The sequence below is a fragment of the Parastagonospora nodorum genome, assembly GCF_000146915.1.
Source record: "Parastagonospora nodorum SN15 chromosome Unknown scaffold_31, whole genome shotgun sequence".
Classification (NCBI taxonomy): Eukaryota; Fungi; Ascomycota; class Dothideomycetes; order Pleosporales; family Phaeosphaeriaceae; genus Parastagonospora; species Parastagonospora nodorum.
The window spans coordinates 267,226-288,311 of NW_001884579.1; the positions used below are offsets into that span (position 1 = coordinate 267,226).

At 50.8% G+C, this 21,086-nt stretch overlaps 9 protein-coding genes across 9 annotated transcripts; 4 read left to right on the top strand and 5 right to left on the bottom strand.

Moving 5' to 3' along the window:
- Positions 1-832: 832 nt before the first annotated feature.
- Positions 833-1,037, bottom strand: SNOG_14393 (hypothetical protein; the record flags this gene model as incomplete). The annotated part of the gene is made up of 2 exons (XM_001804529.1): positions 833-888; positions 923-1,037. The coding sequence occupies 2 exons, from the start codon at positions 1,035-1,037 to the stop codon at positions 833-835; spliced, it is 171 nt and encodes a 56-aa protein (XP_001804581.1).
- Positions 1,038-1,409: 372 nt separating this feature from the next.
- Positions 1,410-2,222, bottom strand: SNOG_14394 (hypothetical protein; the record flags this gene model as incomplete). Its single annotated transcript, XM_001804530.1, has 2 exons — positions 1,410-2,140; positions 2,195-2,222. The coding sequence occupies 2 exons, from the start codon at positions 2,220-2,222 to the stop codon at positions 1,410-1,412; spliced, it is 759 nt and encodes a 252-aa protein (XP_001804582.1).
- A 349-nt stretch (positions 2,223-2,571) lies between these two features.
- SNOG_14395 (hypothetical protein) lies at positions 2,572-4,468 on the bottom strand (the record flags this gene model as incomplete). The annotated part of the gene is made up of 2 exons (XM_001804531.1): positions 2,572-2,727; positions 2,819-4,468. 2 exons carry the CDS (start codon positions 4,466-4,468, stop codon positions 2,572-2,574), a joined length of 1,806 nt encoding a protein of 601 aa, XP_001804583.1.
- A 1,086-nt stretch (positions 4,469-5,554) lies between these two features.
- SNOG_14396 (hypothetical protein) lies at positions 5,555-6,650 on the top strand (the record flags this gene model as incomplete). The annotated part of the gene is made up of 3 exons (XM_001804532.1): positions 5,555-5,567; positions 5,678-5,943; positions 5,991-6,650. 3 exons carry the CDS (start codon positions 5,555-5,557, stop codon positions 6,648-6,650), a joined length of 939 nt encoding a protein of 312 aa, XP_001804584.1.
- A 1,241-nt stretch (positions 6,651-7,891) lies between these two features.
- SNOG_14397 (hypothetical protein) lies at positions 7,892-10,133 on the bottom strand (the record flags this gene model as incomplete). The annotated part of the gene is made up of 2 exons (XM_001804533.1): positions 7,892-9,922; positions 10,107-10,133. The coding sequence occupies 2 exons, from the start codon at positions 10,131-10,133 to the stop codon at positions 7,892-7,894; spliced, it is 2,058 nt and encodes a 685-aa protein (XP_001804585.1).
- Positions 10,134-10,217: 84 nt separating this feature from the next.
- Positions 10,218-11,777, bottom strand: SNOG_14398 (hypothetical protein; the record flags this gene model as incomplete). Its single annotated transcript, XM_001804534.1, has 2 exons — positions 10,218-10,885; positions 11,012-11,777. The coding sequence occupies 2 exons, from the start codon at positions 11,775-11,777 to the stop codon at positions 10,218-10,220; spliced, it is 1,434 nt and encodes a 477-aa protein (XP_001804586.1).
- Positions 11,778-12,694: 917 nt separating this feature from the next.
- SNOG_14399 (hypothetical protein) lies at positions 12,695-14,286 on the top strand (the record flags this gene model as incomplete). Its single annotated transcript, XM_001804535.1, has 2 exons — positions 12,695-13,455; positions 13,503-14,286. The coding sequence occupies 2 exons, from the start codon at positions 12,695-12,697 to the stop codon at positions 14,284-14,286; spliced, it is 1,545 nt and encodes a 514-aa protein (XP_001804587.1).
- Positions 14,287-15,963: 1,677 nt separating this feature from the next.
- SNOG_14400 (hypothetical protein) lies at positions 15,964-18,709 on the top strand (the record flags this gene model as incomplete). The annotated part of the gene is made up of 3 exons (XM_001804536.1): positions 15,964-17,149; positions 17,279-17,538; positions 17,804-18,709. 3 exons carry the CDS (start codon positions 15,964-15,966, stop codon positions 18,707-18,709), a joined length of 2,352 nt encoding a protein of 783 aa, XP_001804588.1.
- A 440-nt stretch (positions 18,710-19,149) lies between these two features.
- SNOG_14401 (hypothetical protein) lies at positions 19,150-20,960 on the top strand (the record flags this gene model as incomplete). The annotated part of the gene is made up of 4 exons (XM_001804537.1): positions 19,150-19,388; positions 19,442-20,426; positions 20,591-20,781; positions 20,837-20,960. 4 exons carry the CDS (start codon positions 19,150-19,152, stop codon positions 20,958-20,960), a joined length of 1,539 nt encoding a protein of 512 aa, XP_001804589.1.
- Between the last annotated feature and the right edge of the window lie 126 nt (positions 20,961-21,086).

Consider the following 21,086-nt stretch of genomic DNA (forward strand, 5'->3'; position numbering starts at 1 on the left):
ATAAGTGGTTAGCGCGTTTTGTGTGCTAGTGCTATTGAGTTTGTGGATGGGGGGTTAAAGGAAGGGTTGGTTTGCTGGAATGTACTGCGGTGTTGGAGCGTGCCTTGTTGGAGGGTGGCATGAGTGCATCGAAAGAGTAAATCATGATCTATTGGCAGGGGCTGTAGCAGGGGTGAGTGTGATAAGTCAACGAGCAAAACTTTGTCTCAACCGTGAAAAGTTCGAGAAGCTGTAGCGTAGAGTAGGTCCATAATAAATATGACTGGTGTCTAGATTAATAACATTGCAGTAAGATATTGTAGAGCTACCCCTGCCACAATTCCCCACTTTCCGTCGTATGTGAAAAAGTGCTGTAGATTAGGAAAGTGGTCAACATTGCATTATCGTGCTTGTGCATGTGGGAAACTGCCATGGGCTCTCGGATTACTGATACCCCCTCCTTGTACCACCACGTTCTCCAAAAATCTCGTTGCCTGATAAGCCTAAAAGGTACGGGTTGCAGTCCCGACTTTGACTTGCCGAGGATTCGTTAGTGCTGATTATCGAATATATCTGGAATGGTTCATTCAGGCGACAAACCCAGATAATATGTCCTAGCCCTTCCACGACGCGCGTAGTCTTTTTGGCCCCAGTAACAGTCTTGCGCAGTGTGACGATTTGTAAATAATCTTCTCCCCAATCCAATCCAACACCGCCAGCCTGCGCAATCGCCTCACACCACACCAACTCATCATTTCTTTCCGTGGATCTAATCGCCGTGCCCTTGCGTCCTCATCATCAGCCGTCGAAAGAAAGCATCCATCACAGCCACCTGTTCAAAACCCCACTTAAACTACTTCGGTCGCCTGACACGGAGCCAGTTCCCCGGCGGCGCGACGGTGGGGCTTCCTTTTATCATCCAGAAGGGATTCGAGGGCGAGACCTATCTGAGCGGGATTGGGAAGCTGATTTTCGAGGAGATGGCCTTCTTGCGTTGGATGTACAGGTGGCGGTGAGTCTGGGATGGTCTGGAAGGTGAGAAATGCAATGAAAGCCATGATGTATGACTTGTAGATGAGTAGGAGGCAGGGGTGTGGAGTTGGAGTGGTTTTGACAATTCCATTGCGGCACTAGCCGCGCAGTAGACAGCTGGTCGGCACTCGTCCCAGAAATCGAAAGGACCGGAGCGTAATGCTATGGTGAAGCGACATAATTGACATTAGAGAGGTTTCTACTTTGTAGCGACAGCTATCTTGTGCGGAGCACACGTGGCTGGACCTCCTTCTTTATTTGATTGACTAAACCAGCCCTGCCAGAAAGACTTTTCGGGAGTTGAACTATCAACCACAGATACCGGTGAGGGCGATTGCTCTTCAACAGGCTGCTCGACTAGTGAGACATTCGTTAATTCAGCATTCCTAACGATATGATCAATGCTTACCTGTTGGTCGGTAGCGGTACCGTTCGACAATAGCGTTCATCTCTGTCTCGAGTCCGGTATAGTCAAAAGCGTCGAAAGGGTTCCATATCTTAATGAGATTCTTGATGTCCGCATGCACTTTGCTGGAGCGACCATCATCCGTGAACCATTGAGCGGACTGGTCAATGTGCTCCTTCTCAATCTTTTTCTTCTCGTCGTCGCATTGCCAAAATGCGTGATCCATGATGAGTATGGTATCGAGGGTGCACATGAGCAGCGCCCTGCTGAATTGAGGTGTGGATACAATGTTGACAGCTGCGGCGCCTGTGACAAACATGAGGCCTGGTACAGCTCCGATTCCCGTTTCTGCCATGACGGCTCCGGCGACGCCTATTGCCTGAGAAAACATTTGCACGATGTTCGCAGTAGCGTTGCTGACGAGTACGTTCGCAAGACACCGCCAGGCAATATCGCCGCTGATGCCGTCGAAGTTGAAGATCTTGGAGATCTCGCCCACGATCATGGGCGCTACAACGGTGGTTGAGATGCTCCCGGAGAAAGACAGTGGAACTGCGCTCGTTCGGACGGCGTGTTTGTACAGTCGTAATGACTCTTTTATAGCTTCTTTGACCTTTAGATCGACAACAATTCCTTGTGCTTGGGAAAACATGGCTCTCACTTGATCATTGTTCAGGTTGTCGTATGTGACACCAACAAGGCTCCTGATAGATTTCTGTTCCACTGTTGAACATCAGTCCATTGATCTGGAGTGCGGAAAGGCAAAATGGTACTCACTTTCAGACGTGAATACTGGACCGGCCATGTACGGATATCCTTGTGAGGTCTTCTTGAACGCTGTCTCGATTTTCCTTCTTGAAATTTTCGACACGAATTGCCGATTCTTGCTTCAAGGATGGCAGGAAGATTTTTGTCTGCTAGCTCTGCAGAAGGACAGCTTCGCAAACTCTTGGCCTCGGTACGTGTCCTTGAGTGTGTCCACTTTTGTGCATATGACCACAACTGGTAGTGGTACTCTTGCACTCGTTGAGTACGGTAAAGAGGTCCTTGTCGGATTCGGAGTCTGGACGACTCTCACGTTGCGTGCCTGCTAGCACACAGTACCTGTCGCAGTGAGCCTACCATACATAGAAAAAGGAAAGAAAAGGTGGACCCTACCAGATAGTGTGGACTCTCATCGGAAGGGTGGGCTCTCTGGATCGAATCCTCAAAAAGTCTCGTACAGCGCTGGCTTCCTTGTTGGACGCGCCAGATTGAAAACCCTCGGAGTCATGAACGATATATGGTAGATCTGGACCAGTAATCTCTTTCTCGACATTATGTTGTTGATGCGTATTATTGTTGACTGGAGACTGAACCTCTGCATTAGTCGATGAACTCCAGTTTGCTGAGCTTACTTACATAGTTTCCTTTGAGAACTTGATTGATTAGTGTGGACTTCCCTACCCCGGCGTCACCACAGATCAGGATACGGATTTTCTCCAGCTTTCTCTTCATGGCGGGAGATGGATGTACCCAAAAAATCTCGCGTTCGTCCGGAATGACTCGATGACGGAACAGGGCAAGTGCTTTGGTGAATGGCCATCCACCAGACACGTCGCGGATACCTGGATTCTCATCAAGTACCTGATATACAGATGGATGAATGAAGGTTCCAGTGGGAGCTACAGATGAATCAGCTGTGAAACTCATAAGCACAGAGACATACATACAATCGGGACGGTAGCCTATCAATGTGTCTCCGTCGAACACCTGACGAGGTTTGATCGTCAAAACGAGCCTGTGCGTAGGACCCCAATAAGTGCTATTCAGTTTTACTTTGAAATCATCTTGACGAATTTCGTGTACGTCGCAAAGATCCCAAATGCGAACTCGGATGCGATTCTCAAGGCTGAGTGACATCTCCGACTGTTTGCTCGGTGTTTCCTGACGCTTCGATTGCAGCGGCATGATCAAATTTAGCGGATCGTCGTCAAATTCTCCGGGACCATCTTCATTACAGGAATCCAGTTTGATGGGGCTAAACTCGAGTACCAATCCGAGAGCATTGGCTTCAGAAAGAACCCATTGCAGAGGGTATAGCGACAGTCCATCTTTGGAGTTCGCCCCGCCCAAATCTCGGTGTGTACCAATGAACCAGGCTTGTAGGCCACTGCGCCCTGGCGAACATGCGTCGTTGTCGGGCATCATCGTCTCTGGCTTGAACTCGTCTCTCTCCTCGTTGAGCGCCAATGCATGGCGATAATGGTGGATCTGGGAGTGAGGCATGACATCGTACAAGCCATTATCTGTGAACTTCTTGACGGTGTCGAAGGCTCCGATGAACCGTATCGTTGGAGGTCTCGTGCTGCGATTGAAGTGAGAATGGATTTGTCCCCAGATGTTCCTGTCGGATGCTCTAACACCTGGGTAAAGTTCTAGTAGTTCTTTGTAGCGCTCCGTGAACTCTTCTTTAGAGAACTTTTGCGAGCCCTTGGGTACATGCATGTAGCAGAGGAGATTTGCAACAGCGCGGACTGTGAAGGCACCACGGCTGAATCCGAAGAAGTAGATCTCATCATCTGGTCCATCTGTTTCGCGACAGCAATACTCATACACTTTGCGGATCTCGTCAGGAAGCCCAGATCCGAACGCACCGGAGTGAAGGTTCTTAAGGGCGTTGAGCTTGTTGCCAAGACCATTGAAGTACACGCGTTGCTGATCCCATCGTTTTCCAGTCGCCTTGTCCGTGACATATCCTTCTTTCACGGATGCGTAAACCCGATACACAGTGCTGATGTTTCCCTCTGGGCTGCCAGCGGTACCGTCCGGACAACCCCATGTTCCATCAACGCATACAACAAGACGCTTCGGTGGAGGAGCCTCCTGGACCTCTTGTACTGTTGGAACAGGGCTTGCTACAGGTACCTGTTGTACCTTCGCTTCTAGGAGGACAGGAGGGAGGGTGTAGTGGTGCTTCACAGCAATAGCTGCCAGCACACCGAGCAAACATAGCAAGCTCCATGATGTAGTTGTGTCGAGTCCGGCTGCGAAGGGCAGGAGGCTGTACATTGTCGTTCAGGATGAGTTATGTGAAATGAAAAATGCAAAGGAAGGTGGCAGATCAAAATAAAGACTTCAAGATACTTTCAGCATGATTTATACTGCTGCTTAACGACCACATTATTCCCCCGACAATGTTTAGGCCCAGACATATTAGACGAGGTGTCTGCCATGCATCGTGGCGCCCATCGAACCCGGCCCGCATGTACTGCGAGCGGAATAGCGCTGATTTGGCGACCCGAACGACCGATGATACATGCCCAGGTGTGCCTGGACATGTTCGTTCAGCCCCATTGAAGCAATTTAGACTCCACATCTGACGCTTCATACGCTAAGACTTGTTTACACGACTGTGCTTGTTTTGCCAAGTTGTGGCTGCGCATCAAGAATAATGCGACCGGCGCTGTAGTAGTTACCTAGTAACGGCCAGGAACCTGTTGCAGTTTCACTTTCTTTCGGGATGGTTGTGTGTATTCTAGCATAGAGAGAGACGGGACGCGCCTGGCCGTGCCACCCCGCAATTTGCGGCGCATCCAGCTGAACAAATCCGGGCTGGCGGGCGCCTGCAGGATTCGTGATCAGCCGCAACCCAATGTACGAACCGCACACTTTCCTACGGACGGCTGACGAGGCTTGCAGAGGAGTATCCTCTTGTGGCTTGCGAAACAAGCATCTTCATGGCGCCACATTCAGCTCGCCCCTCTATTCGTCTTTCTGGTCGCGTTGGATGCACAAGGCTTGGGCGGCAAACGCCACAACCCAATGCAGGGCGATAACCTTTACGGCGTACCAGGTTTCACTTCGCGGTTCGCGGTTCGCGGTTCGCGTTCGCATTGCAGAGTTGGCTGCCAAGTTGTTAGTCGATCGCCGTTCGTTGTTCGCTAATCGCTGTTCGCTGTTCGCTGTTCAACTTCCCAAGGCAAGGCGCGTATGACGGCTTCAAATGCCGAATCTTGCTTCCCGCAGGCGCGTCTAAAAAAAGCTTGCTCCTTGCACATGGACACACTCGATAGCTTTTGCCTCTTGCGTAGTACTGAAGACTTTATCTACGAATTCACGCTATGGATTCTATGTTCTCGTCCAGCATTCGCGAACATGGAAGCATACCGTGGGAGGATAACCACATGAAAATTGGCTCCGGTCACGATCTACACAAACAACAATCGCTGCGGTCACCATTCTGGCCATGCCATCCCCCTACTAATCTTCCAGGAACAGAACTGCACACACTGGAGATCAGCAGCAAGATATTCCGGGATGAAGAAACCCTACTTCAATACATGACCTCTGACACGCGAGCGCTGGCATCCGTCTTCACTGTATTCAACCTCAAGGCCTCACTAGAGACACTCAAGACGGCGCGATGTAGCAAGACATCAATGACTGTGATCAAGCGATGTACCATTACTCTGCCGGCAGAGCATCTTGAGCACCTGCTCGAGCTTTCTGACGAAGCGGAGTCCTGCTTTGGACGACTGAATTGGGTACAAGGAAGAGAACGCGAAAAACTTCATGAGCAGATATGGGCCAGTACTGCATTACTGGAAGGACTCGTCAATCTACATTCTTTGCAGTCAGCACGTACACAGCTGACGCGAAGCAAGAGCTTGATCAATTTGCCAGCTCCCTTTCTGCGGACTTCAACGGGAAGACCGTGTCCGTTCAGGCTGCGTCCGCTTTCGAGATGGGATCAACGCACGTATCTGGCAGCATCAGAGAGACCCATGAAATCTTAGTCATAGGATGCAGCTCACGCAATCTGCAGCACCGATATCATACGATCGACATACAGAAAGCTTGGGTTGATTTCCTTGAGCACTACACGCCAATACCAGTGCTTGCACACCTTACACACTATGCCAACATCGATATCAGGATCCCACATCCCGAAGGACCGCTTTCTATCACAGAAGACTTCCGCAATGCAGCTGAGCTCGCTCAACTTCTTCAGATCGCAGCTCGGTCTAATCGTCTGGTCGGTGCCCGGACTTTCGAAAGTTCAGTCGAGTCGGCAATCTTGAGACTAGCTGATCTCCACGTCTACGCCGAAGGCAGTGACAAGGGCCTTCAGCAGTGCGTGGCGACCCTGAAGAACGTCCGGAAGGAGTTGACCGGAGTGTGGGACCAGCGGCGAAAGTTGGCAGAAGTGATGACCGAAACAGAGAGTCAAATCGAGACGTGGCCACTGTAAGCTCTCCATCCCTCCTGCGTCTCACGACAAGAGCTGATTGAAGAACAGTAACAAATGGGTGAAGGCTCACAGTACACCTGACTGGAAGATTGGGATTTGTCCCGACGATGTGCAGGAAAGCCTCCGCGATGAAGTTGTAGAGTATCGAAAGGACTGGGACCCTGAAAGTAAGCGAGACGGCATGCCTATATGTCTGAAGAGTGAAATTCCGATGTGCCTGCCCGGACGTCGAATTGTGGGAGCACAGGTCGAGAGTGGTTGGCAGGATGATACCAATGGATGGTGGCGTAGGACGCATGGGACTCTGGGAGGTGATACGCTTACTGTGGCTTTCGAGACCCAACATTACCGCGGTGGAAGCTGGGCGCTAATCGTGTGGGCGGTCGACAGGAATCTGTACATGAACGTGTGATTGCAGTCGGTATAATATCAGGAAGTCAGGCTGAAACCGTGTCTGAACATGGAGAGGCTCGCGGCATCCTTGCACGGGATTATCGTGAGCAAAAATGTTACACTTTCGCTAGGAATAGTCAATTGCTTCAGTGTATTGTCGCATGTCAAGAAGACGAGGAATGCGAAGACGGCTTCGCAGAAGTGGTGACCAGCATAACAAAGCAATGACTTATTATACTCTTAAGCGATGTGCGTGTACGAAGTACTAAGGACAGCAAAGTGAGGAGAGACGAGCAAAAAATGCAAAAAATGACAAAGACATACAACAGCGGGGATTCGCCAGTGGTCACCCACCTGACTACTAATCCGCCGGTGCGCTGCTTAAATACGGCTGAGCGGACGGGAAGCCTTGTATTCAACGCCCTATGGTCGTATGTGGAAGAGACTGCTTGTTTCATAATATCTATAATGATTCACCTGAGGAGGTGCAGGTTGGAGAGGTCGGGTCAAGAACGTCCATCGCATGACAGCAGCTTGACATTGACATATAGCGATTGCTAGTCATTACACTTAGGGTTGAATTTTAACTGAAAATACTCACTTTTACAAGTCCCCTTATGTTGCTTTCAATCCTTTGGAACTTTGTCGTCTTTGCTGCTTGGGCCCTTGGGTTCGCCAGTCGAATCTCCATCTCCAACACTATTGCGTATGATTCCTGCACACTGGGGCGGGCTCTTAGCACTCTTGTCTTGGCCTACACCCGCTTGGCTCGCACCCACATCAATGTGCCCTCCGTCTGCGCCATCTTTGCTTCCACCTTCATGAATTTAACCTCCTTTGCCACCCTCCTATGGTCCACCACCACCATCCGCGTCTGTGACAGCACCCCCATCACCCTGGGGTGCACTTCCACAGCCCTTTACACCGCTACACTCCAAATACGACAGTCGAAACAAATCTCCCTCGTCATCAGACTCCTCGTCCTGCACAAGACCTTCAGGGCGTATCGGAGGCTCATATGGCGTCTTGAATGCCTCGCGATAAAGCCGCATACTGGTACCCTCCGGCGCTGGTAACGCAAATCGTCCATTGCTGTCCAGTAGTACAGCTCCAGCATCCCATCTCTTTTGCTGGTTCGGTTGGAGAGCTGCAATATCCAGCGGCTCATAAATCACTTCCTTGCCCTCGCCTTCCGGCGCCTGCTTGAAGCTCGGCCAATCCTGGAAATTCACACTGTACTTGTCCTTGATCTTGCTGCGTAAGTTTCTAAAGTTGGCATGGTTTCGAGGTATGTCTGCGGGCACATGGAATGTGTTTGCGGCGGTTTTCGCGGGAAAGATCGGTGAGTGGGGTGGGGAGAGGACGGGCGAGGGCGGCCGGATGTCCATGTATGCGTGCTCGCGCTCACGGCGGCCGTATGTGGTTTCGGCCCAGGTTGTGGTAGGGACTAGTTCGTAGGTCTTATCTTTTTCAGGTCTTGGGAGGACGAATTCCCAAAGCAGGCCTTCGACTCCTTCATCTATTTGCCTCTGTGAAACGGGGGGCCCGGGTGATGGCGATCGCGGTGGTGCGTCATTTTCTCCAGGCTGGGTTTCCACTACCATCCCTTCCTCTACGGCTAGGTAGCCTGGCTTGACAATATCTGTCTGGTCGTAGGAGTCGTTCCAGTTGTACGATGATTCGCCGGCTGAGACGAACACTCCAGTTTCTAGGAAGGTCTTGTCCAGGTTCCTCGCGGTTGGTATCGTGTCATGGACGTACAGATTAGTCGGAACTGTGCGTCGATATTCATTGTCCTCTGTTTCTTCGCGAAACGGCTGCATCTGGCGAGCCCTTCGTTGAGTATGAGTCTCAAGCATCGCGATTCCATCAACGGCCACATTCTTCTCTTCTGCTGGATTATCTTCGATACTTGCCCTTCTCCTTTCAATTGTGTCGAAATTTAAGCCCATGTTAATCGGGGCTAAGACGACTGGCGGATGAGCTCGTCCTAGACCGACAGGAAACCTTCGTGCAGCCGGAACAATCAGATGTAGCTCATTTGGATCGAGTGCCGGTATGTTGATTGTCTCAGTCATGCCCACGTTATGCCGCTCGTAAGATTCGAATGTCGTCCGAAGAGCTTCTCCATAGTGTCCGCTATCAATCCATAGTACCGGCGCTGCCTTGTCCCGAAAGGCCTTCTTAATGAGTTCGCCGTCTTGATCGATGTGTTCATTGTACTGTTTCCGACGTTCTGGTACACGGAAATGCAGAGAGTCTTCGTACTTAGCCGTCGCCGCCGTCCTGGCTTGATGTTTGTCCATTCGACTCTGGGTCTTGAAGCTATCTGCACCCTCAACCGCTTTGTTCACCTCTTTGATAAGGTTTCGCTGGTTTGCCGGTGTCTTTTCGTGTCGAATTTGAATCTGCTTTTGTTTTTGGAGGTCAAAGCCAGGGATTTCGGCTGCTGCAGCCGCTGCGCGCAATTCCTCCCTCAATAGTTTTCTCTGTTGCTCAAGAGCTGCATTGATTTCGGCAGGCGTCAATCCCTCTTCGCTCAGAAGCCTGCTTCGTTCCGGCTCTTCATTATCTCCCCTCTTCGCTCGCTTGGTCTGCTGCGGCTCTGGCTTCCTGTTCTTCGCTCGTTTAGGCTGCAGGGACTCGCCGCCATCTGGCGTAGGTATGTTTTCTTGAAGCTTCCTTGAAGCACTGCGCATCTGTCGGACATCGGTAGGTGGCTGAGGATGAACATGATTGTTGTCCTCGGATGGTTGGAGAAGATCACCATTGTCGTCGGTGTATAGTTGGGGAGGATAACCACTTTTCTCGTCGGATGACTTGGGTGGCTCATCATTATCCTTGTCAAATGACTGCGGACGCCCATCGTTCTCGTGAGTCTGCTTTCTTTTCGGTGCCATCTTTTTACGTTAGTCACAAGAACGAATTCGTAAAACGGAGAAACTTAAGAACGAGAGATTGCGGGAAGGGAAATTTGTTTGAAGACATGTCGAGTATTGTTTCTTTGTTCGAACTAACACGTCCCACAATCATCGACTCGAGCTGTCATCTCTTTGTTCCTACCTCGACATCTACACCAATCCGGAACATTTTTGCCAGACAAAGACAATGCGCCAAGATGATACCTACAGAATGGCCAGGCTATTCTTCCATTCCCCACTGCTTCGAAAGAACCTAACTCGGTGGATCGGGTGGGAAAGCCATCTCCATCGGCGAGCGCTCTCGATCATCCTCGTCGAAATCTCCCGACATCCACAATTTCAACTCTCTACCTGCCTCCTTTTCTATTTCAAAGTACCGCTCTTCACGACGCCAGCTCCCAAGCTGTTCCATGGGTGCTCGCTCGGTGCCTGGCGAAACATGATGGTCCATCTTGAGTTTGACCGTGCGCTTCCTGACGCGCCAGGCTTCTGCAACCACAGGGTCAGAATAAGCACCTAGTGGTCGAAGCAGGTGGTGTCTACGTTCCTTTTCTTTATGCATTTCTTTCTTTGCTGGTGGAGCCTTGGGAACCTTTCCTGCTGCTTTTTTCGTGCTCTTGGTCTTGGAAGCCTTCTTCGAAGGCCACTTGACAGGAGCGCCGGCAGCCTCCTGTCCAAGATCTTCAGAATCGCCAGAACCACTGACAAGACCTTCATCAGAAGTCTCTTGCTCGTCCTCTGGTATAGCATCATCTACCTTGTCCACTTTCGCTGATGTTGTATCCCGACGCGCTGCAAGCCCCTTTGCTTTGAGAGATGCAGGAATCTTTCTTGAAGTGGGATGTTCGAGTTCAAAGCTATCGGGCTCAATATGAGATGGTCGGTATTGCTCGTCTTTGCTGTTCTCATTCGACATCTTACCTGTGCGAATTTTCCGAGCAACCGGTTGGACTGGCGGGATTCTGTTCGCTATAGGTTTGCTGCGGCTGATCTGCGACGATAATGCAGAACGATTTCGCCCAGACGGAACCGCAATTGATTGCACACTGGATGACCCCTCGAATTGCCCCTTGTTGCCGGGCTTCACAGTCTTGCTCACTGCTGCCTTCTTGTCCGCCTTGATTGCGGTTGTGACAAGAGTTTGCGGATCGCGAGTCAATATGTTCGATGAGGCATCCTCCTCTTCCGGGATGACAGAGAGGTCGTGTCGCGTAGATGTGGGCGGAAGGCGAGCAACATGCTCCTCATCTGTGTCAGTCATGACAGCGTCTTCATCTTCGTGTGGTATCGGGATGCTCATCCGAAAAGACGGCTCTGCGACATTGGATCCTGTTGCGGACGATGGATTGCGCAGTCGAATCTTCAGTATACGAGTAGGTTTTGCGGTGGACAAAGTATCCTCGACATCGGACGTTTCATCTATGCCTTCGTTTTTTTTCTGACGCTTGGTTCTGGCACCTGACTCGGCCAGAGGAGTGCTCTGCCTACGCTTCCTACCCTCTTTAAGTTCTGCTGGTGCTGATGTTGGGACTTGTGTTGATGTTGGGACTTGTGTTGATGTTGGGACTTGTGTTGATGGTGTGGCTTGTGCTGGTGCTGGGACAGGCGCAGCAGCTGTAGACGCCTGAGATCGAGCCAGGCCGCCTGCAGCAACGCGTCTGTTGGCGGCAATATCGTCAGGATGTGCTTTGTCCCATTCTGCAAGCTTGAGGAGCATTTCTTTCTTTTTCCCCGGCCATTGTTTAGCTGTCATCCCAATTCCTCGCATCATCATTTTCAGATCTGCCACCGTGAATTTTCCGTAGCTGGCCATTGCGGAGTACGCTCTCGTCGACGTTCGCGCAATGAATAATGGGGCGGATGGGGTGATGTGAGCCAAAGTCAAGGCTGTGGTGGGTTAATTTGTTCAAGGCGGTTGCAACGACTGTCTGGGTGGTTGAGGAGTGAGACGAATGACTTGGTCGTGGAGGAAAGAGGTGCGATTGATATGGTACCTGGAGGTGGCCGTGCCCTTATCTTTCACGCCCATTAGACACGAACTTCAGAGATTCGGGATTAGCTATGACTTTTCACTATGTTCGCTGTGTGAGTGATATATTCAATCGTTGCGCTTGGACCTAGTATGGCGCCATTGTGGGCCGAATGTGTAGGCCAACAGTGCGCGTATCTCTTTAGACGCACTATGGTACACTGCATGCTTACACGGATATACCGATTTTGTGTATGTCGAAAATATGTGCACGTCCTGTAGAGGGGAGTACGCGTAGTCGAGAGCATGCTCAAGGGGTTCGTTTTCCCATATCAGCGGTAGATAGATTGTTTTAAGAAGCTGTAATCCTTTGTGCAACAAGCTCTGGAAACTGTTGGCTCACGCTGTGATGGTCATATCACCAGTTCTAGCTCATACGGCCCAGAAAAGATCACTAGAATGAAAAGGTAGCGGCCTGGCGTGAGTGATCGAATTCGACGATCGATCGACGAGCACAGCCATTTCAGGAACCATGTTCACACAACGTCGGCGTCGCTGATGGGCGAGGGGTCCCTAGAGTACGAGCGCATTTCTTTCCGCTGTGCCGACTTATCCTTAGAAAACATAACCTCAACTTGAAGACTTCAAAGACAACCTTCTTTTTCCGGATTTCTCAAGTATCACTCATGACCGAATCTCCGCTCGCACCCGCTGAGGCTAGTGATCAACAAGTCGTGCGGTCAACAGTACCACCAAATCGGATGGAAGGCGACACGCCTAACACTGCAGCAACAGAGGTGAATGTAGCCAAAAAGATAACAAAGAAATTGGAAGCACCTGCTTGTCCAGCTGCCTCGAGCGGCGACGCATCCCGAACCGCAGCAAAGCCAGACCAATCTCGCGTGTCCGGTTTCGCCAACTTCGGCCTCAACGCGCACCCCATCAAATATGTTGGACGAAAAGACACAGGAGCAAACAATAATGTTTATAAGCTCACCCGAGCAAGTGCTATTCAATCAAGTTCGTCAGCGCCACAGCGCAGAGTTGTCGAAGCTGTTGACATGGACGAGCTGGAGGAGCTTCTCATTCCCGCAAACCATCTACAGACCTACCGCGAACGAGGCTCCCTTCCAATCGATCCGCGTCCGAAAATGCCAAACTATCTGAAGTATGACGGTGCTGTCGTGACCAATCTTGGATGGCGACCTATGCACAATCAAAATGCGAGAATCGTTCGAGGCCCTATGGAGACGCCGCGGGAAGACGGAAGCATCAACAAATACTCGACGGAGCAAGATATACTGGTAGAGAAGCTGAGGAAGCATGCTGCCGTCGCAGAAGAGCGCTCAATACAGCAATTGAACGACGACCGCGAATTGGCAGAGCTTGTGGAGGAATTTGAGAAGCCGTTGGTCGATGAGAAGTATTTCGGCCTCGAGAATTACCTGCAGCACTCAGGTCTGTCTGAGGAAGGCCGGCTCATCGACCGTAACGAACATGATAATCAGCTCGATGCGCAATTGTCCGTAGCAGCTCCACAGGTACCAATCCCAGTTGGGCGCATACTAGGGGCCGACTCGACGGCAACAAGGAAGAAGCCAACGCTGGTAAGAAGAAGCACACCCATCGGGCGACAGTTTTGTCTGACAAACTGCAACCAGACCCAGATGCGTCCTCATCTCGCCCCTCCATTCCCAAGAAGGCTGTAAACGGTGCAGACAGCCCTGACAATGCCAACGCCGTCATCCAAAATTCGACATCTGAGCCGGCATTAGAGCGGGCCGGGACGTTCGAGCTCATTGAAAATAACAGCGATGCAGTGGTTGTGGGCCAGCCCGCCCCGGAAAAGCTCTATGTTCGTCTGCGTCGCCTTGACACCGATGGAGATGAAACATTTACTTTCCAGAACATTTCGCACGGCTCAATCGACTGGTCAGATAAGAGCCACGTTCTAAGCATCAACAAATGGCGATACGACATCTTCCGTCGTCGCGGCATTGCAGCCAAGCGCGTGAACGTCTTCTTCCATCCCGAGGAAGAGGCGTGGCTGATGCTCTTCCACAAGAAGATCAAGCTGGTGGTAGAAGCTGGCCATATGATCAAACTACCGGGTCCCGTTCCAACGATGGAGTTTTTCAACAAATTCTTCGTCGGCAAGGTGTTGCAGGATGCCGAGGGAGACGACTTGCTGCCACGTGAGCCGCGCGACGAGTCGTCGATGAAGAGCAAGTTTCAGCACGTGAATAGCGGCTTCAAGAACATGCGCAACGTCATGCGCAAGCTCTTGGAAGGAAAAAAGGGTGGAGTGCTCTATGTGCCCGTCATTACAGAAGAGGAGTTCCTTCTATACTAGACGGATGAGACTGTAGCGAACGATGATCCAACGGAGGAAGGCAAGAATGCGGCCATTGTGGACGGCGCGGAGCGTCGGCGCTCATCTCCAAAGCGCAAGCGAGAGTCAGCGGTCGTGGGAGGTATGGTGGAGAAGCGCATCAAGCAGTAGATACATGGTATTGCATGCGTGCATTGTGTTGGAAGTCAACGGTCGGATTTTGTCAAATAAGAGGCCAGCCATGGAAGCCATCTTCATGGTCTTCAACTCTTGCACTTATCAGAATGAACGTAATAAAATTTTCCAAATCTCGAACTGATCAATGCCTACAACACCTTTGCATGCGTACACGGAGAGGTGAAGTGCATCATCTGTGCTAATCCACCCAACTGTCAATCTCACCGAGGTACTGTGTTCAACAAGATTGTGCCAATGAGGAGGCCAGCATTATTATCGTATTCAGAATGTGAGCACCCCCCCTCCAGCTTAACCATACAACAAGCAGGGCCCCTCCGTATGCTCCTATTGGCGGATTTCCTTATAGATATTAATAAGGGCCTAGATAGCTGTTGACAGATGTCACTTTTAGACTAAACTATATAATTCTAACCTCTAAAAAGGCTGCCTGCTTATAATATCATCAGGTATATTATCATTCTTCCCTAGTACATCACTGTTCGTCATAGATATTCTTAGAATAGCTAAATTAGGGGGGGTGCGCATTTTCTGAATAGCACCGATAGTTGAAAATAAGTAGGAACGACTTCCGTTGTGAAACGTAACTCTGTGAACTCGTGGTGATGGAAATGTGAGTCTCAAAATTGGGGGGTTCGGCTTGACACTACTTAGCCAGCGCTTATGATAACCTTGGAAGAGGCGTGCCTGGTTTACCGGTACCGACGCTTCTCCGTGACACCTTGCAGACGCATCGGCACAGGTCGTGGTTGATGCGTATGCTCTTCCATCCCAACATCACTCTTCGAAGCACCCTGAAGTGGCACATACAAGTACACATTGATTTGTTGAATGCAGATATTAAAAAAGGAGCCCCGGCCGCAGCCCCCGCACGCCAAGCGAGAACCCCACAACACTCAACAAAGATATAACATTAAACCCAAAATCCCTTTAGAAGTAATAACATGTTATGCGAAAGCTCCTAGCTGTTTTCTGAAGCTCTGGGACCCGTTGTAGTTCGAAGATTGTGGAGTATTCGTCAACCTAGCAAAGCGTATACCGTATACCGTATACCGCATCGACACCGTTAAATCTTAGCATCCACAACCATGCACCACTGGAGCCTCAAGGCACGAGACTCCCGTGATTGGGTGAAGACAACGGTGATGATCAAATTGGGGCCAGACGAAACAGATCCCGAAGTTCGACCTCAATGATTAGTTCGTTCTCGCAAAATGCTACCCCGAGCCCACCTTGGCACTCCGCTTGGTCCGGTGGTTGGTTACACCGCCTGCTTCGCATAATCGGCCTCAAGACAAGCGCCATGCTTGCACCAGAACCGGTCACGTCGAGCCGACCTAGACACTTGGCTTGTTCATTTGCAGCTGTCTGCTAGAGCTCGCGAAATGATATCCCGAGCCCAAGCCGCACACCTCCGACCGGATCATTACATACAAGCCTACTCCGCATCCGTGGGAATGCATTTGGACATTCTACCTTAAGCGACTGACATCACCCACCATCATGACACAAGTTATCGACGTGCGTTTCGAGCACTATGATGCACCCTTCACGATCGGCGTTGACGAGACAAAACCTCGACTATCCTGGAAGATTCGCACTTCATCACCGCAGTTCCAACAGAATGCTTACGAGATAGAAATATTTGACGAGTCTTCTCAGTCAGCGTCAACTCGACTGCATCTCACCAGAGTCGTATCCTCTTCTTGCACATTCGTGCCATGGCCATCAGACCAGCCTTTGCGGTCTCGTCAGAAAATCGCCGCTCGGATCAGAATATGGGATGAGCAAGACAACGCTAGTCCCTGGAGCGATCTGGCTGGACTTGAGACTGGACTGCTGGAGCGCAACGAATGGCAATGCGCTCGGATCGCCGCCCCATGGAACGCTGACTCCGCTGGTCCGCTGCCCGAGCAGCTGTACCGAAAGCAATTTTCCGTGGAGAAGACTGTGAGCAGAGCTCGCCTCTATATCACCTCTCAAGGACTGTACGAGGCAAGTGTTAATGGCTCGAGGGTTGGTGACTACTTCTTAGCACCTGGCTGGACTTCATACGACGGGAGACTCCAATATCAAACTTACGACATTACATCCGCCCTGACTCCAGGCAACAACTGCCTTGGAGTTCGCGTCGCAGAGGGTTGGTTCAACGGGCGTATTGGATACCTTGGTGGTGCTCGAAACATTTGGGGCTCTCGCACCTCACTACTTGCCCAACTTGAGATCACGTTCAATGATGGCCGTACTCAAATCCTTTGCACAGATGACTCTTGGCTTGTATCAGACGGGCCCATCAGACTGGCTGAGATTTACGATGGAGAGAAGTATGATGCTACGCAAGAGGTTCCAGACTGGTCGATGCCTACCACATCAGATACTGTACCGTACTCGGGATGGAAGCCTGTAACTTCTTTGGATCCACTACTGGAATCGATAAAGCTCACAGCCGGATATGCTGGCCCAGTCCGGCGCTTCGAGAGTATTCCAGTAAAGAAGCAGACGATCAGTCCATCTGGCAAGACCATCATCGATTTCGATCAAAACTTGGTTGGATATCTCAGGTTGAAAGGTATCAAGGGTCCCCGGGGACACAAGATTACTCTCAAGCATGCCGAAATCCTGGAGGATGGTGAGCTCTGTCTTCGAATCCTCCGACAATGCGCTGCAACAGACGAGTACACGCTAAGAGGTACGGAAGACGATGGCGAAGAAACATACGAACCTCGTTTTACGTTTCACGGTTTTCGGTACGCCCAAATTGACGGGTGGGTCGGCCAACTAGACCCTTCCTCTGTTGAAGCCGTTGTATGTCATACAGACATGAAGCGTGTTGGATCATTTTCATGCTCAAATTCCCTCCTGAATCAGCTTCATAGTAATGTCGTGTGGTCCATGCGGGGCAACTTTCTTTCTGTCCCCACCGACTGTCCTCAGCGAGACGAAAGGTTGGGATGGACCGGCGATATCGCACTATTTGTGCCAACTGCAGTCTTGCTTTACGATTGCTTCGGCATGCTCAAGAATTGGCTTGTCGACCTGGCTTACGATTCCAGCTGTTCGAATGGCGTCCCGCCTATAGTCTGCCCAAACAATAAACCCATTTGGACACCGCCAACACCGACCGCAATTTGGGCAGATTCAGCCATTTTGCTACCGTGGAATCTGTATCTGGAGACTGGTGACGAAACTATCCTATCCCAGCTGTATGACTTTATGACGAAGTACATATCAATCATTCCGAGGAACAAAGAAGGTGCAACGCATCTATGCGATCAAAACGGGTTCCAGTTTGGCGTAAGTATCGCAGAACCAACCTTTCTTGCGTGAATGCTGATCTTCATAGGATTGGGTTGATCCTGCAGCCCCACCAGATTCCCCATTCAAGGCGTTCACAGATGCGATTATGGTGGCAAACATGTTTCTCATACAGAATCTAGATCTGATGAGCCAAATCTCTGCCATACTTGGCAAAGAAACTGAGAAGCTCAGCTTTGCGGCCGAGGCTGAGGTAGCGCGGGCCGAGTTTCAAGATGAATATGTGACTTCGACCGGTCGCTTAGTATCAGATTCGCAAACAGCATATTCATTGGCGATAACAATGAACATACTCCCGCCCGAGAAGCGTGTCCGGGCCGGCAATCGCCTAGCAGAGCTCGTCAAAAAGAACGGCTTCAAGATCGCCACAGGCTTTGCCGGCACGCCGTTCGTTTGCGAAGCACTTGCTAGAATGGGACACTGCCAGGTTGCTTATGCAATGCTTCTGGAGACTAAGTGTCCTTCTTGGCTATACCCAGTAAACAAGGGTGCAACGACTATATGGGAACGCTGGGACAGCATGCTACCCAACGGCAAAGCCAATGTCGACGACATGACTTCTTTCAATCATTATGCATTTGGCTCCATTGCCAAATTTCTTTACGAGCGCCTCGCTGGACTGCAGCGTGTTGATGCTGGATGGAAACAATGCCGCATCGCACCCATGATAGGCGCCGAGTTCACCAACGCCTCGGCATCTCACATCACACCCAGAGGCACAGTGTCATGTGAGTGGAAGACGGGCGAACCACAAGATGGAGTAGAGACATTTCAACTCAAAGTCGTCGTGCCATATGGTACAAAGGCAGAAGTTGTCATACCAGAAGGCACGGGAAGTCGCATCGAGAACGTTGGTCCTGGAGAATGGTCATTTGAATCGAAGATCCGGCGAGATTATGAGTGGCCAGTGCAGTCATTGGAGCTGGCGTTATAAGTCTAGGATCGTAGCTGGAGACGCAAATTACAATTCACTCATCAGTATTTTGCATGTACCAATAGCCAGACGTCTAACGGTGGTCTTTCAGAAATATCGTGAAAGCGTCTCTGTTCAGTTACCACACTCGCGGTAGTATTGCCCGTGCCAAGGAGGTACTCGACTCGCACAATTACCACTAGTATGAAAAGAGCACATAGTGCTGACAAAATCAACCAGTTCATGACTAGTCGTGCAACATCTGACCCCAGATCATGCTCGTCCCGAAGTTGGCCCGCGACAAAGGAGGAGAATCTGGGGAATAATCTGGGGTAGTGATACTCCGTCCTTGCTCCAACTTTTGGAGTCAATTTCTTTCGGATTATTGTATCCCGAACGAAGGGGCTTTAAGATGTAGGTCGGTAGCAGTCTCGAACAATGCGATAGTACGACTTACAACCATGTCCGCGACTGACAGAAAGGACGATACCGACACGGTGAAAGCGTCAGCACAGCATATTGAGGAGCATGGCATGACGCACGATGCGAAAGATGCTGCTATCGATGCGGCAGCACAGGGTCAAACTGTAGTGGGCTACGAGACTTTAACGGTATGGCAGACGGTCAAAACGTTCAAAGTTAGTACGGCAGTATGCTTCGCAGCCGCTCTCAGTGCAGCAACGGACGGATACCAAATCGGGTAAGTAAGGGCCCCTTGCGCAGCACTTGATCAGGCGACTAAAAGATTCGCAGCATCAATTCCAGCATCATCGCCAACCAGGGTTTTGTCAACAAATTTGCAACCGCATACGATCCGCTGGGCAAGCCGTACCTCGAGTCTCCTATCATTAGCGGCTTCGGCACCATCCAGTCCGTGGGGCAGATCATCGGCATGGTCACGCTGCCCTTTATATCCAGTCGATTCGGGCGGAAATGGGCTCTCTACACGCTCTGGTTCATCCTGGCATGCAGCATTCTCACTGAGAGCCTCGCCACTGCTTGGCCACATTGGCTGGTGGCAAAGCTTCTCTCCGGCATAGGCGTCGGCTGCATGCAGACAACTTTACCCACGTATATATCCGAAGTAGCGCCCAACCGCATCCGTGGTGGCCTGTTGATGTGCTATAGTCTGTGGTTCTCGCTCGGTCAATTCTTCGCCATCATCGCGCTGCAGCGCATGAACACGCTGTCGCCGCTGAATTTCAGAACCGCAATCCTGACGCAGTGGGCACAAATTGGGCTTATGGCAATTATCTATCTGCTGATTCCTGAGTCACCGAGTTGGTGTGTCTCAGTTGGCAATTCAACACGCGCGAAGCGCGAACTGAAGAAATTGAACCGCGGCGTGAAGGATTTCAATCTTGAGCAAAATTATCAGGCCCTAGTGCTCGTCGCGGAACATGAGAAGGCAGTGGCAATCGAGCAGAAAAGAGAGAATTGGTATGCGATTTTCCAGGGAGTTAACGGTGTGCGCACACTTGCTGCTTCATGGGCGCTTGTGTCGCAGCAACTCGTTGGGCTGACGCTCTTTGGTACTTATGGGACGTACTTCTTCCAGCAGGCCGGTTTGAAGGATCCATTCGCCATCACGTGTATTACCAGCTCGCTAATGATTGCGACTGCAATCGTAGTCATCTTCCTTGCGGATCCGTTAGGGAGGAGGTGGATTGGATGTGGCGGCGTCACGCTGAGTTGGCTTTGCTGTCTTGTCATTGGCATTTTGGGTGTAACAAAGACTGTACGAGCTTCGGAAATCTTATTCGTGATGTTTTCTTGCCTCTCAAGTAAGTTTAGCGCGGTGCATAATTCGTCGCAACATCGAACTAACCGCGAGTACTAGACGTGGGCATCTCCGCAAGCGGTGCAGCAGGCTGGGCCTCGGTGGGTGAAATGTCATCCCAGCGTCTCCGACCATATACCGCCGGATTTGCCGCAGCCCTGTCCTGCGTTGCCGGCGTTGTCATGAATCAGCTCGTTCCATACATGGTCAACGAGAACGAATGGAACTGGGGTTACAAGACGGGCTGGTTTTACGCCGGCATTGGTCTTCCAGCCGTCGCTGGCATGTGGCTTTTGGTTCCCGAGACAACTGGGTAAGTCCCCATCAAACCGTATGATCCTCGAATGAGATGCTAACTGATGACATAGACGCAGCGCTGCTGAACTAGACGAGCTGTTCAATAACAAAGTTCGCCCGTGGCGATTTGCCAAGACGGAGACTGCAACGCAGCGCTTGCTCAAGGTTGAAGCGTCGGAGTATCTAAAAAATTAAAAGGATACCAGCGCTGCTTAGAGGTGACCAAATACATCAACACTGTATAACTGATGGTCCAGCGCACATAAAATTGATCGGGACATCATCAGAAACCACCACATGCCATTTTGCCCAAGGCCACAT